We start from the raw sequence: 14241 nt of genomic DNA on the forward strand, positions 1-14241 counted from the left end.
ATATTTATAAACCTTATTTAAAACATATATAGTTTTGCACTGAGTTAATTTGACTAACAGAATTGCCAGTAGTGAAATGTTGTAATGTTGTTTTTATATTGAAGGTATCTATAGAGTCTATCTGGTCAGTTGTTGGTGTTTTAGAGTCTAACATGTCAGATATGTCGGATACCACAGATTCTATAGATAGTCCCGTCCACCAGGACACGCCTCTTACTAACCTAGCAACGAGTCCTTCTGAAACAACAATAACCAGGGATCCGTCATTATCAGCTGGAGGTTTAGATGTGCACTCTTGTCTTCAGTTCCTACTTGACCTGTACAGACAATGGCTGATCCCTAACTCCAGCACTAAGCCACCACTTATGTTGCTCAATGAAGTGATTAAATCAGTGAGTACAGCATTCTTATATAAAGATATAAGTATCAAGTTAAAAAAACTTTTACTATCAAGCACAAGTTTATTTCTTCAGAAATTTTTGTCAGAAATTCTGTCCTTTCTTTAAGTCAGAGAGTCAGGAAGAGAGTTCAAATAAGATGGCATAAAATTTCACCATTTCATAATTGTGTTAAATAATAAGCAGTTGTCTAAAATTCTTTTTTAGAATAAGTCCTTCATTTCTAATGACTTGTTGGGAAAGGAGGTCTTTACAGATAAAATATAAAGATCAGAAATAAAAAAGAATCTACATCTTAACTTGATTATTAGTATTTTGCTTAACAATTACAATGTAGAAGATTTATAATTGTTGAGGTATGTTGAATCATTGACTGTATTATATGTTATATAGGTTGTTTGTTTATCTGACCTGTTTGCTGAGAGGGAACAGTTTGACTGGATGTTAGATACAATGTTTGAGGTATACAAGGCTCACCCTGGAGAAGACGAGATTTCATTACAATATCTCAATGTTGGCATATGTAAGGCGGCTGCTGTGGTAGGAGTGGTCAGTATCTTTTCTTATATTTTCTTCAGAAAATTTAATTCTCTTAATTTTTAAGTTGATTTGTTTAATTTATGCACTCTGGTTTTTGGTGATAGTTATTTAATGCTATTTCTTACTGAGACATTGTGTACCAATTTATTCTCCTAACTAGACCTACACTGGAAAAACAATCTCAATTTCAGTGCAAACACTTTGTGTCAATTACAGATCTAGTTTTGTTTATTTTGCTCTTAGTTTAGCTTATTTACGGTTATACAACTTTTCTTTGGTGGAGGGAGAGATGGTGGTAATCATGACTGCGTTTGAGATTGTGAAATTTTCTATTATTTAAACATTATTAAATATTCTTACATGCATCATGAAATTGTCACTTTACACAAAGAAGACAATTACCAATAAACACTTGTAAGTGACCAAATATATAATGTGGCTGTTCTTTTTTTCACCCTCCAATAAGATGGTTAACAAAGTCTTATAATGCAATAATGATCACGCATTTTTAGCTCGACTATTCGAAGAATATGAGAGCTATTGTAGTCGCCCCGGCGTCGGCGTCCGCGTCGGCGTCTGCGTTGGTTAAAGTTTATTGTAAATTCAAATATCTCAATTATTGCTTGAGATAATAATTATACATGTATATGTATGTTATGATGATGGGTGTTGAGCCCAAGTCAGAAATAAAGTATATGTTCTGTTCTGTTCTGTTCTGATATTCAATTGAAACTTACAATACTTATTTATAGTAACAATATACATCAGATTGACAAGTTGGATAACTCTGCCTACAATATTGACAGAATTATGCCCCTTTTTAACTTAGAAATTTTGGTTAAAGTTTTTTGTAAATTCAAATATCTCAATTATTGCTTGAGATATTCAATTGAAACTTACAATACTTATTTATAGTAACAATATACATCAGATTGACAAGTTGGATAACTCTGCCTACAATATTGACAGAATTATGCCCCTTTTTAACTTAGAAATTTTGGTTAAAATTTTTTGTAAATTCAAATATCTCAATTATTGCTTGAGATATTCAATTGAAACTTACAATACTTATTTATAGTAACAATATACATCAGATTGACAAGTTCGATAACTCTGCCTACAATATTTACAGAATTATGCCCCTTTTTAACTTAGAAATTTTGGTTAAAGTTTTTGTAAATTCAAATATCTCAATTATTGCTCGAGATATTCAATTGAAACTTACAATACTTATTTACAGTAACAATGCTCATCATATTGACAAGTTGAATAACTCTGCCTATAATATTTACAGAATTATGCCCCTTTATAACTTAGAAATTTGGTTAAAGTTTTTTTTTGTAAAGTCAGATATCTCAATTATTGCTTGAGATATTCAATTGAAATTTACAATACTTTTTTATAGTAACAATGTACATCAGTTTGCAAAATTGCATAACTCTGACTGCAATATTTGCAGAATTATTTGCCCCTTTGAAACTCTAAGAAATTTTGGTTAAAGGTTAAAGTTCTTCAAAGATATTTACTTGAAACTTTACACATGTGCTTAGGGTCATAATTGGAGATTCATAATTGTATGTCACTGACCAAGTTCCATAACTCTACTCGCATTTAGGCTGATTCATCTCCCCTTTTCTACTTAGTCTATTGGTTAATGTTTACATGCAAGTATTACATATCTCAATAACTATTAAAGATATTTATTTAAACTTCACATATGCATTTACAATCATAATTGTAGGTCACTGACCAAGATCCATAATTCTATCTTGCATTTAGGCTGATTTTTTCCCCCTTTTTCAACTTAAAAATTCATAGTAAAATTTTGCTTGTAAGCTGTTATCTCCATAACTACTGAATAGTTTGTGCCTTTTTGGGGACATTTTTATGCATTCATAATAATAAAGCAGTGATTTACTTGATAAAACATCTTTATAACAAGCCTGTGTACCTTTTCAGTCAATTTTATGTATTCATAGGTAACTAGCATTATTATACTCAATAAATCACCCTTGTGACAACATTTTGAATAGTCGAGCCAATACTGTCCTCCGACAGTTCTTGTTATTGATATTTTCCATTCTTATTAATGTTTTCTTTTAATATGATGCTAAAATTACATCTCACACTAACCCCCAAGGTTCAATATCAGTTGATAAAATTTCTGTAAGAAAAATCTTTTCCAATTTGTAAGCAAGGTATTAATTATGATGTGGCAGTATCAAACTGTAGGCTTGAAGTTATTTTTGTTACAATTGTTACTTTTTTATACCCAGTTGATGAATCACCAAGCACCTGTAAGTATGCAAACAAAAAAAGTTAAAGCAAAGCCTTGCAAATTTTAATTTATAGTTAGGTTGATTGTAAATGTTTATACATTATTGTGCATAACGAAGACAGAATTATTGTGTTTGTATGATTCCACAATATCAGTAACTTTACTGTGAGCATTATGTTGCAGTGTTTTATTTAACTTAAGAAAGACGAAAGTTGAGTCTGTGAACATTTTTATTTTATTTTCAAGCATGCTTATTCTGTGGTTTTGATAAATATAGATGTGCATTAGTTAAGTTACATGATATCTAGTGTTGGTAATTAAAAGACAAAATAAATCTATTGTAGTAAACATTGTAAAAAAAAGTTTAGTAAAAGGCATCTGCTGTATATAAGGGGTTGTAGGTTTTGCCTATATGCCAGTCAATAGGTCAATTAATATTGATATTGAAACATTTTAAACTTAATTAAGTCCATTTTACTGTGTGAGGTCATTTGTGCCACAATAACTATTTTAAGAGAACAACTCAAATTGTAACAAATGAAGATGTGTATATATCTTTTTAGATGATTCTGTTAAATGTGTGAATGGAACAGCATGATTTAGAAATGTTTCTTTCTTTAAAGTAAAGAGCAGCATGTCTCAGATTGGCTTTCAGTTTTAATATTTAGGTTTATATTCCCTCCTACAAACAAGCAAGATTATTTGTAGTACCCAGAAATAAAATACATTATCCCTTAAAGTAAAAAACTAACATGTCTGCTTCTTCCAAACATTTCAATCATCCCATCAAATCAATGATTTTGCTCACTAAACATTTTTCATTTACTGACACAGCACCATCCTTCCAAACAACTTCAAACCCTCTCTGTAAACTACACAGAAAATTGAACAATGCTACATTTATATTTATGCACTGCATTGTGTTAAGGATACATTGTAATCAGATTACACAAAGTTTTGCCTTTAAATGTTAGTTCTGCTAATAACATCAAATGTCAAAATATCTACATGTATTTCTTAACTTTGTTGAAAACAACTGTTATGGTAAATGTTCCAGCAAAATAATTGTAGCTTCTCAGTGAAAAATATATTATACTGTTGAATGATATAGAAAAAAAAAACCTTGTAGAATAGTAAGTACATTAGGAGACTAATAGTTCGTACTATTTTGTACTGAACAGGTTATAATCTTGAAACTAAATTTTAAATGAAGAGCAAAATATGATTGGAATAACAAACAGCATGTTCATTGCTAAGATATTATATTCTAGAGTTGATTGAAATATTTTGAGCCATTCTTGTGAACGTTTGACTTTTAAAAGAGATTTAATATTTCTCAATATTTTCCCCTTCAATGTCCTTACATTTATGCAAGCAACAGTTGAGTGCCTCAATGCCACTTCTAAATAAATGTCTCATCTGCCTGTTACCAATTTTTGCAAATGTCACATTTAGTAGCCCTGTTTATATTATAGCGCTTACAATATGAACATGTAAATGACTAAGGTGATTGGTGACATCAAAGTAAGTAGTCAATGAATAATAGAGTTAACAATATGCAGCCCAGTTTAAGTCCTTAAATGCAAGGCTATGAACTTACTAGTCAGCTCTGCAGTATCTGGTAAAAAAATATACAATTGGTAACTTTGTTGATGTCAGTTTATATACCATTGTAAGGTTTATATATGATTTCTTACTTTGCAGGATAACACATCAGCAGACAGGCTTATAAAGATTATAGATAATGGTTTACGTAGCACCCATATACCTAGCAAGGTGTCATCTCTACACGGGGTACTATATCTACTTGAAGCTGGTATTCCGGAAGTTAGTAAACCACTGGTTCCCCTCATAACTGAATTCTTACTGAAAACATTAACGTCAGTTTCACAGTAAGTTTGACACTTGTATTATGTTATTTAATGTATAGATGACTTTATTTTATGCTTCACATTCTTGAAGTAACTGAAAACTGTAATATATAACATGATAAAATGGTCATTCATGTAATTCAATTAAAAACAGAGTTGTATGTGGTAGTTTACCTGTATGTTTATAAATATTTTCTTATATTTCCTATAATAAGTCTTGCATGATTTTAAATATTTTATATCAGTTTGGTTGTGAAAATAAATATATTGATATATCTAATTAACCTACACATTTTCAAGCCGACTTCCTTGACTAAACATTGCTGGTGACATATAATGAAGCATAGTCAATGACACTAGGATAATTTACACCATCAAACATTATTTTTAGATAGAGTTAAGTTAGTCATCTACTTCTTTATGTAAAGACTTGTCTTGTCAGATATGTTTTATTATAATACATGTACTGTTTGTTTCATTACAGACAATCTGTATGCAGTCAGAAGTATCTGTTAACTATGTGGGCTACATCATTTTATATCCTAGAGAATTACAACACTGATGTCAAGGACACAGATTTCCCTACACAGATTTTACAGGTTCTTATTTTATCTTTATGATAATTTGTCTTCCTTTATATGTGCAATTTAAACATTATTAATCCCCTGCCACATAGCGGAGAAGGTATTATAGTAAAAGCCCTAGACCGCCTCCGTGGTCGAGGGGTTAGAGTCGATGACTTCTAATCCACTTACTTCTCTGGCATGGGTTCGATCCCCGGGAGATGCTTTGGTAGTTTAGCACGGAGGAAGGTAATCTAGTACTGGTGTAACTCTCCAGGAACGATGGTTAGGAAACTACCCGCCTATATGACTGAAATACTGTTGGGAAAAGGCTTACAAAAATGAAACAAACAAACAAAAATAGTAAAAGCCTTTGTCTGTCATTGTATTGCACAGAGGAAGGTAATCTAGTACTGGTGTAACTCTCCAGGAACGATGGTTAGGAAACTACCGCCTATATGACTGAAATACTGTTGGGAAAAGGCGTAAAATGAAACAAACAAACAAAAATAGTAAAAGCCTATGTCTGTCATTCCTCCGTAACATTTTTATGTCTGCTTAATAACTTTTAAACAAATGAAACAATTTTAAAATAACTTGGCACAAATGATCATCATTATGAGATGATGTGCAGAGTGCAACAACTAGGTTGATACCCACACTGTCAAGGTCACTCTTAAAGGGCAAATGTAAAAATTAATTGAATGTTTCATCTAAAAAATAAGGTATATCTGAGAATAAGGTATCTCTAAGATTCAATTTATTAACAAATTTTAAGTACAAGGTGCAGGTAGTCTTGAATGTTACCTAAGTGTGGTAAGAAACACGTGAGTTTATGGTTGGTCATACAGCGTTGGTATAATACAGTATACACGTTGTACAATCTTCTTACTATATGATATGTTTATACAACTGTTTCTAGCTTGCAATCAGTATGGCCTCTAGCAGTGAAGAGGGTGTGTCCACCACTGTATATCTGGCTATCCTGAAAGGCTTGGAAAGACTTCTACTCACTGATGTACTCACATCCCAAGATGCTGAAGTCATTGTCAAACTGAGTGTTGATAGGTATGTATATCAGAACTGTACTTTCTATTTGCTTCATGTTGTTTTTTTTTCAAATTACATTTATCTTAAATGACAATCAGCAATTTATTATCAAATCCAGGTATTTTCCTCATACTTCTATTTATTTAGCATATCTTAACATATTTTTGAGTTTTATTGTCTGACTGAGATTGTGTTGTCATTTTGAAAATTTTTACATATTTGGATTTTGCTTTTTGTGATCACTTTTCACTAACTGCTATTCAGTGTGTATCTATTAACATTTTAATCATCTTTGCTAAACGTTATCTGTTTATGTTGCTGCTGTGTTAAATTTCCATTTTTATACCAGATCAATAAAGATAATTTTGAAATACAGTCAAATTTGTATGAAATAAAGTCCCTCTTAACTCCAGGAATGAATTTCACGGGTCACAAGTTAATAATGTATTACCTATGGTTTTCTCTTTGTACTTCAATTTACAGTTTATAATTATAACATTTGTTCAGAGATTATATCACAATGTTGTACCATTATATTTCAAGACAGAAAAAATTATGTTTGAATTTTACATTAATTTAATAATTTTAATTATTTTTGCTTTAATGATTTTAAGAAAATATAACTTATTTATCATCATTTAAAATTGATCATGTTACAGGTTAAACTATCGTCTATTTAGGTATCTATTTATACTATAGAGATATGGGACTCACCCTAACCTACCCTATGGGAATGTCTGTTTATTATTGGTTTTAATTCAGGAAATATTACCCTAACCTATTTGTTTTGGTATGTGTTTGGGGAACAATGTTTTATTTTACTTTTTTGGGGTTATATGGAATAAAGATATGTTTTTTTACTTTGTTGTTTGTAGATATTGATGGAACATTGATGTTTCTAAGTAAATATTGGGATATAAAGACAGATTTTTTATAAGGACTATTTCATTCTGCCTTTGATCTTATTGAATTCCTGTCATATTTCCAGCTCATCTCGCCACAAATTGATCAAAGGTCATGATTTAAGTAATTACTCGATGCCCATCATTTGTCATGCAGTGTTATTTACAACTTCTTTAAACAGCATCTTAGTCTTGTTGTTTTATGTATACATCAGACTTACAAAGCTGTTAAGCTATATGCATATAGGCAATGAATAATGCTAATAACAAAATTATTTCTTGATTATCTTTCATAAATAGTTGATATATGAAAAATCTGCTATCTGAAAATGATCAAGCCTATTGGTATTTTTTTCTACTTTTCCATGTACTCGAGTGAATGATATAAAACTTCTCTGGGCTCTTGTGCAAAATGCAATTGGTTTGTTTTTCATTTGTTTTTCATTTTCATACCAGTTTTAATTTTTTGTAATCATTTGTACTTCCTATTCATACAGTATTGTTGGGCTAAACAATAACAAAATGGACTGATAGGATAAAAACATTAGTTCAGATATAACAGAATGAAGCTGGGAAATTTGTTTTTTTAAAGTCTAAAGACTTTTTTTAGGGGAAATATACATAAAATGAAAAGATAAAATAAATTATAGCAAGTTTTCAGGTTTTTCATTGTGTGCAAGAAATACATATCATACATTTTCACTCCTTATTTACTTTTAGTTTTCTCAAGTGAGTATGATTTGCAGTTTATTGCCAATTAGATGCATTATGAGATAGTCATGTTGGTATCACCCAGCAGAGATTGTGTGTGTGCCTTCTTGTGCATCTTGATTACAGTATTATACCTTATACCTACCAGTATATATATCATTGTATATGTTGGTCTATGAACAACAATTAATTGTGTTTTATGACAAGAGCTGTCTTTCATGAATTATGTTGATTTATCAAGGACATTAGAAGTTGCCATTAAACCATAACCTGTTGAATTTTCTTAAATGGATTTGTCCAGTTTCCAGTTTTAGAACAGTCCATTATTAACTTTAAGATGAAGTTTAGTTGTTCAGCTAACAGTATAGAGACTGCCTGGTTGTGAAGGCTGGACTGGCTCTATGCCGGTGGCAAATGCTAATCATGTTTGTTTCTAGCAGGATAAAACCTAATGTTTTCAAGATTTAAAAACTTACAGCGATTCATCTCAACACTATATAAATGTAAATTCAAACCTTAGATAACTGAGTGATCAAAACAGCTAATTCAAAATCACTTGTCACTGATATAAATGTCTCTGTTTGAATCTTGCCAAATTCTTATGTAAACTTACTTGCTTCCAAAACAATGCAAAGAAGAAACCATCTTTATATTAAATCATTTGATGAAAGAGTAGCATTTACTTTTTTAATCTGATCTAATGAAATTTCACCAGCCTAAAATACAGTTTACAAAGTCAAGTGTGTAGTACACAGAGACAGGATACGTTTATTTCACATAGACAAAATTAAAACCTTAAAATAGCAACTTTATTACAAGTTTTATCACTTCTACAGATAAATACAGAGGCATTCGCTAATTACCTTTACTACTGAGTGGCTATAATTTGTGATATACATATTGTTTCAGAACAACTCCTGTAGTATTTCTGATTTTTATTATGCTATTTTTTGTTTATATCATTTCAGTTCAGATTTATTTTCTTTAATTATTGAGATATTGTCTCTAGACAGTGCTGCTTTACCTAACTTATTTCAGCATGCCATATAGATCATTTCCTCTTATCATTTCTGATTTTAATTTTAGATCTATGATTATTGTACTGTAAGATGGATTATTTTGTAGCCCAAACTACTACATTTGTATTATCATTTTATTTATATAAACAGATGAAAACTAAATGAGTATTGTGTGCACCTTTTGTTCTTTCATTTAAAATGGTTTGTAGCATAGAATTTTTTCTTCAAAACTTACGTATCTGTTAGTGCTATTATCTGCTTTTATCTCCTTTCATTGGGTTCTGAGCATAAACTTACTACAACTTCTGTTTGTCATCTGTCAGATACAAGTTATTTAAATATTTCATCATTTAATTTGAAGTGCAAATAATGTGCTGTTTAAATAGTTGCACTTTTCATAACCATACAAGAGACAATGTATTAACCAGTAAAAATTCAGAGAATAGATAGTAAGTACCGGTATGTCATGTGTGACAAACACTGGTATCCATAAATGAGCCATGTCATGACAAAACCAACGTAATGCTTTTGCGACCAGCATGGATCCAGACCAGCCTGCGCATCCGCACAGTCTGATCAGGATCCATGCTGTTCGCTTACCAACTTTATTACAAGTAGAGAAACTGATTGCGAACAGCATGGATCCTGATCAGACTGTGCGGATGCGCAGGCTGGTCTAGATCCATGCTGGTCACAAACCCATTATGTTGGTTTTGTCATGACATCGCTCAAATATAGCTTAAAACTGTCATAACACTAAAATCCCATTTATCCATTGAGAAATGAAAAGTGCCCTGTTCATTGTATCATAATCATATATTTTTTTGCAAAACCAAAATGTTATCCTATCAATATGGTTGTCTTGACATGGCAGTTTTTATAACATTTAATAATATTTTATTGTTAGTGGTAGTTAATTAATAGCTTATCTGTACAAATTGGACTCATTTAGTATAACTTTTATAAAAATACAAATATATGTTCATGTTTTAGATTGTAGATTAAGTTTTGATATATATTTTAGGTTGTGTTTACCCAGCCCTCAGAGATCTTTGGCTGCCCTAGGCCTTCTGTTTACATGCATGTATTCAGGTGAGTACAGTTACCTGTATTTAAATAGTCCTAAATAATTTTATTCAGTATATTATACTGAAAGATACAAATAATTGAGAGAAATACTTTGTTCACTCTTTTCGTAGGTCTGTCCCATTTATAAAAATATAAAAGACTCGTGAAACTTTGATTAACATTTTTGACTATGTGTATTTACATTGAATCAAATAAAGGTGTTAAAAAGTTTAAATAATTCAGCTTTTGTGTATATTTGAGTATGCATGAAGGATCTTTCATTTATAATCAGTAATCTAGAATTTCATGACTTATTCATTACTATAGGCAAACAGTATGATGGATATAGTCCACGTCCGCGGGAACATGAAACTTTCAACATGGAGGAACCAACCAATCTGTTACAGGATCCGGAGTCACTAATTCTAGCCATGGAACGTGTGACTGTACTGTTTGATAGGTTAGATCATGTACCATTATGATTGTGTTACATATATTGATATTTGATTAGCTTCATCATTGAAAAAAGCTTACATTTGTATCCTGTATGTAAAAACAGCTCTGTCTTTTCCTTGATGTATTGTACCTGGAACTAAATGCATGGCAATGCTTTAATGACAACATTTGAAAACTGTCGTTACTTTAATCCATGAAAATTTTATTTGTGTTTGATACACAGGAAAGCTATTAAGCTATAAGATTATTACCACTCTCTTGGTACCAATTGTGCAGTGATATTAAAAAAAATTAAGATTATGATTTTCTAGCCGAGCTTAAACAAACTATTCCAGTAATTTCCCACCATGCCCGTAAACTATAGATACAAAGTAGTTGTTAAGATTGTAATCACAAAACAGTTCTTATTCTATAATAATCCTTGATCTGCTGCATCAAATCTTTCATATGTATGGTTTAAGATGTTTTAGCTTGCGTTATATTTTATGTAGAATAAAGAAAGGTTACCCGTATGAAGCTCGAGTTATTGGACGAGTGCTACCAGCATTCCTAGCTGACTTCTTCCCAGCTCAGGATATCATGAACAAAGTGATAGGGGAGTTCTTGTCAAGCCAGCAACCATACCCACAGCTTATTGCTAAAGTTGTCTTTCAGGTATCAATATATATGTGAATGTTGTTTGAATGCTTTCTTATATAGCTCTTTACTGCTTTGTGTAACCTGTAAGTCAGGAAAGTCTTAACAAAAGAATTTCTGAAATCATTCAAAATTGCACTTTCCATTTATTTCACAAATATTGTTTAACATTTACTTGTACATGTAGATATAAAGATATTTGAATCGTGAACAAAATGAATATTAAATAATATTACAGCTTTCATGAATTTGTTAGAGTGATTTTAATTTAAAGATACACTATGCTCATCTTTGGGTAAAAATACTTTTATTGCAGAAATTTATTGAAATCTAGGAAATTCTTACTGGATATGTCTAATTTGAAAAGAATGCACAAACTAGAAGATGCGAAAAAAGAAAAGAAAACTGCCAGTTTTAATCTATAGCATGACTGTATAGTTTTAAAAATAACATATGTACTCAAAAGGTGTTTGTTATACATTAAAAAACACCAATTATCAGAAAACTAAATTACCAAATTTGAGCATAGTATTGTATATCTTTAATTCAGTGCAACTTGTGATATATTTAGGAAGAGTTTCACGTAATATTGTTATATGGTTTTACAGGTGTTTAGTAACCTACATGATCAGAGACAGCATGGTTTACTACGTGACTGGGTGATGCTCTCATTATCTAACTTTACACAAAGAACTCCAGTTTCCATGGCAATGTGGTCACTCACTTGTTTCTTCATCAGTGCTTCAACCAATCCCTGGCTCAGAAATCTGTATCCTTTAGATTTTTAGGCACAAGTATATTTCCTTTTCCCTCCAAGTTACTATCAATGCCTCTATTTATTTAAGAAATAATATATGTTTGAGTGATATTTATTGATTATTTAACACTAGTTTAGAGTAATTTACTTTAAAAGTCATAAGTATGCTTAAATGCTTAAATTTAGCTGAATTTGCTACATGTATAATTATTCTTCAGAAGGTTGAAAATTGCAATTCTGATTGACCAAAAATTAATAATAAAAGATCATTTGGATAAAATATGAAAGAAAAAAATAAACTGCCCTAAATATCAGCTGAATGTTACTGATAAATTACTAAGGATATTTATAGAAAGTTACATGGGTCACTTTCGTTTTTGACTGTGTGAAGCAGAAAATGATATTTAGAAGATTATGTCATAATGTAGTTATTCTAATTTTTACCTTAACATCACATACCACCTACACATGGATAGGCATAATGACACTTTATCAAAGTTATTACCTTAACAAAGATGTTAGATTATCGTATGTGTTGACAAGAATGGGAAAGATAGATGTAATTGACAAGCACCTGTTTTGTTTGGCTGGTCTCGAGTTCTTCTCTCAACTAACAGACGAAACACAGCGTCGTAGTTTCCAGTCAACATTCCACACAGCTAGCACAAATATACATGACTCTCCATATACAGAACTCCTTAACTGTCTACCTAAATCATAATCTCCCATTACAATCATGTGTGTAAAAGATAATCTTTAAAAAAAGGTTTTCTCTTTGGAAAAGAATTTCTATGAGTTTAACTGATTCAAATTTGGATACAATATGATATTGTATGTATTGGTATAAAGCTTTCATTTCTTATTTCAGTCAATTATAGTAAACTAGTTTTATTTATGATTGCCAATGAAGTGAAATATTTATTTCACATAAATGTAGCATTTACATGTAGGCTTGATTTGATATAAATAAGTAATAGAAAGAGCATCAAAACACGAGGCTATCTGATTTGTACGAGGGGGCATAGCCCCCGAGTATTAATCAGATTGTCGAGTATTTTGATGTTCTTTCTCTTTTGTATCATAGTCAAACATAAAAACAAGTATCCGGTGGTCACAATATGAAACCCCGCAGAAAATTAACCAATGGGCGAGCATCTAAATATGAAATTTCTGTCACTTTCCCTTTTCTCTGCTGTCACAGTAAGTAAACCCCAGCAAAAATAAGCCAATCAATGGGCATTCTCTAGAGTGCGGGTAACTAATACCTGCACTCCAGTTAACACACTGTGCATGTATATAATTTAACTCGGACACATTTTCAACAGAAAGGTCCCCAAACTATGATACAAATATAATTTTGAGACAGGGTAACTGAATATTCCTACAGTTAGTTGAACAATTTATATAATTATTTAAATAAAGTTTCACAATAAGTCACTGTCATTTTTCACCACAGCAATTCATAATTATAATGTGTTCATTTTTTATTCAGAAACTGTACTTAAAAATTCATAAATTTTTATTGATTTGTGATCTTAAAATAAAATGTCAAGTAGAAATTTCATTATTTGGAATAACAGATATTGATTTTGAAGATATACATTTTGACTGCCAGTTGTAACCTACTTGGTATATTATGTTTCCATCAAAACATTATACCAATAATTGATCTGTGAGACCATGAATAGTATTATAATCTATGTATACGCATTATGTTATTACTGTTCATTTTGTGTTAGCCATATTAAGTATTGCATTTCAGGTTTCTTTTTATCATAAAATTGAAAAAATGAAATAAATTCAGTATTTAACAAATTATTTGATCTTTACTATGTTAAATATCTTAAATAGACCTGTCAATCTTTTAAACTGACCAAAACCATTCAAATTTTAAGGAAAATTTCTAAAATGTAGTGACTGTATAACAAACAGTGCAGACCAGGGGCCGACAGCACTAATGTACCGGCTGATCGTGGTCTGCACTTGTCACAG

At 30.9% G+C, this 14241-nt stretch overlaps 1 protein-coding gene across 6 annotated transcripts in view; it reads left to right on the forward strand.

Moving 5' to 3' along the window:
- LOC132726770 (huntingtin-like) overlaps window positions 1–13794 on the forward strand; it is a 58204-nt gene extending 44410 nt beyond the window's left edge. For 2 of the 6 annotated variants that reach the window (XM_060712128.1, XM_060712129.1), the window contains exons 47-58: window positions 105–392; window positions 792–947; window positions 3215–3235; window positions 4921–5108; window positions 5572–5686; window positions 6573–6718; window positions 7360–7380; window positions 10357–10424; window positions 10728–10860; window positions 11348–11510; window positions 12101–12261; window positions 12772–13794. In XM_060712128.1, coding sequence (XP_060568111.1) covers window positions 105–392; window positions 792–947; window positions 3215–3235; window positions 4921–5108; window positions 5572–5686; window positions 6573–6718; window positions 7360–7380; window positions 10357–10424; window positions 10728–10860; window positions 11348–11510; window positions 12101–12261; window positions 12772–12970 — 1659 coding nt within the window. In that variant the 3' untranslated portion in view covers window positions 12971–13794. Of the gene's footprint in view, window positions 1–104; window positions 393–791; window positions 948–3214; window positions 3236–4920; window positions 5109–5571; window positions 5687–6572; window positions 6719–7359; window positions 7381–8322; window positions 8702–10356; window positions 10425–10727; window positions 10861–11347; window positions 11511–12100; window positions 12262–12771 lie in introns of those variants that run through there. The other 4 variants (XM_060712130.1, XM_060712131.1, XM_060712132.1 and 1 more) reach the window with 4 other exon arrangements.
- Window positions 13795–14241: the final 447 nt, after the last annotated feature.

This window comes from Ruditapes philippinarum, unplaced genomic scaffold (genome assembly GCF_026571515.1).
Source record: "Ruditapes philippinarum isolate M1 unplaced genomic scaffold, ASM2657151v2 ctg1585_1_1_1_1, whole genome shotgun sequence".
NCBI classification, from domain to species: domain Eukaryota; kingdom Metazoa; phylum Mollusca; class Bivalvia; order Venerida; family Veneridae; genus Ruditapes; species Ruditapes philippinarum.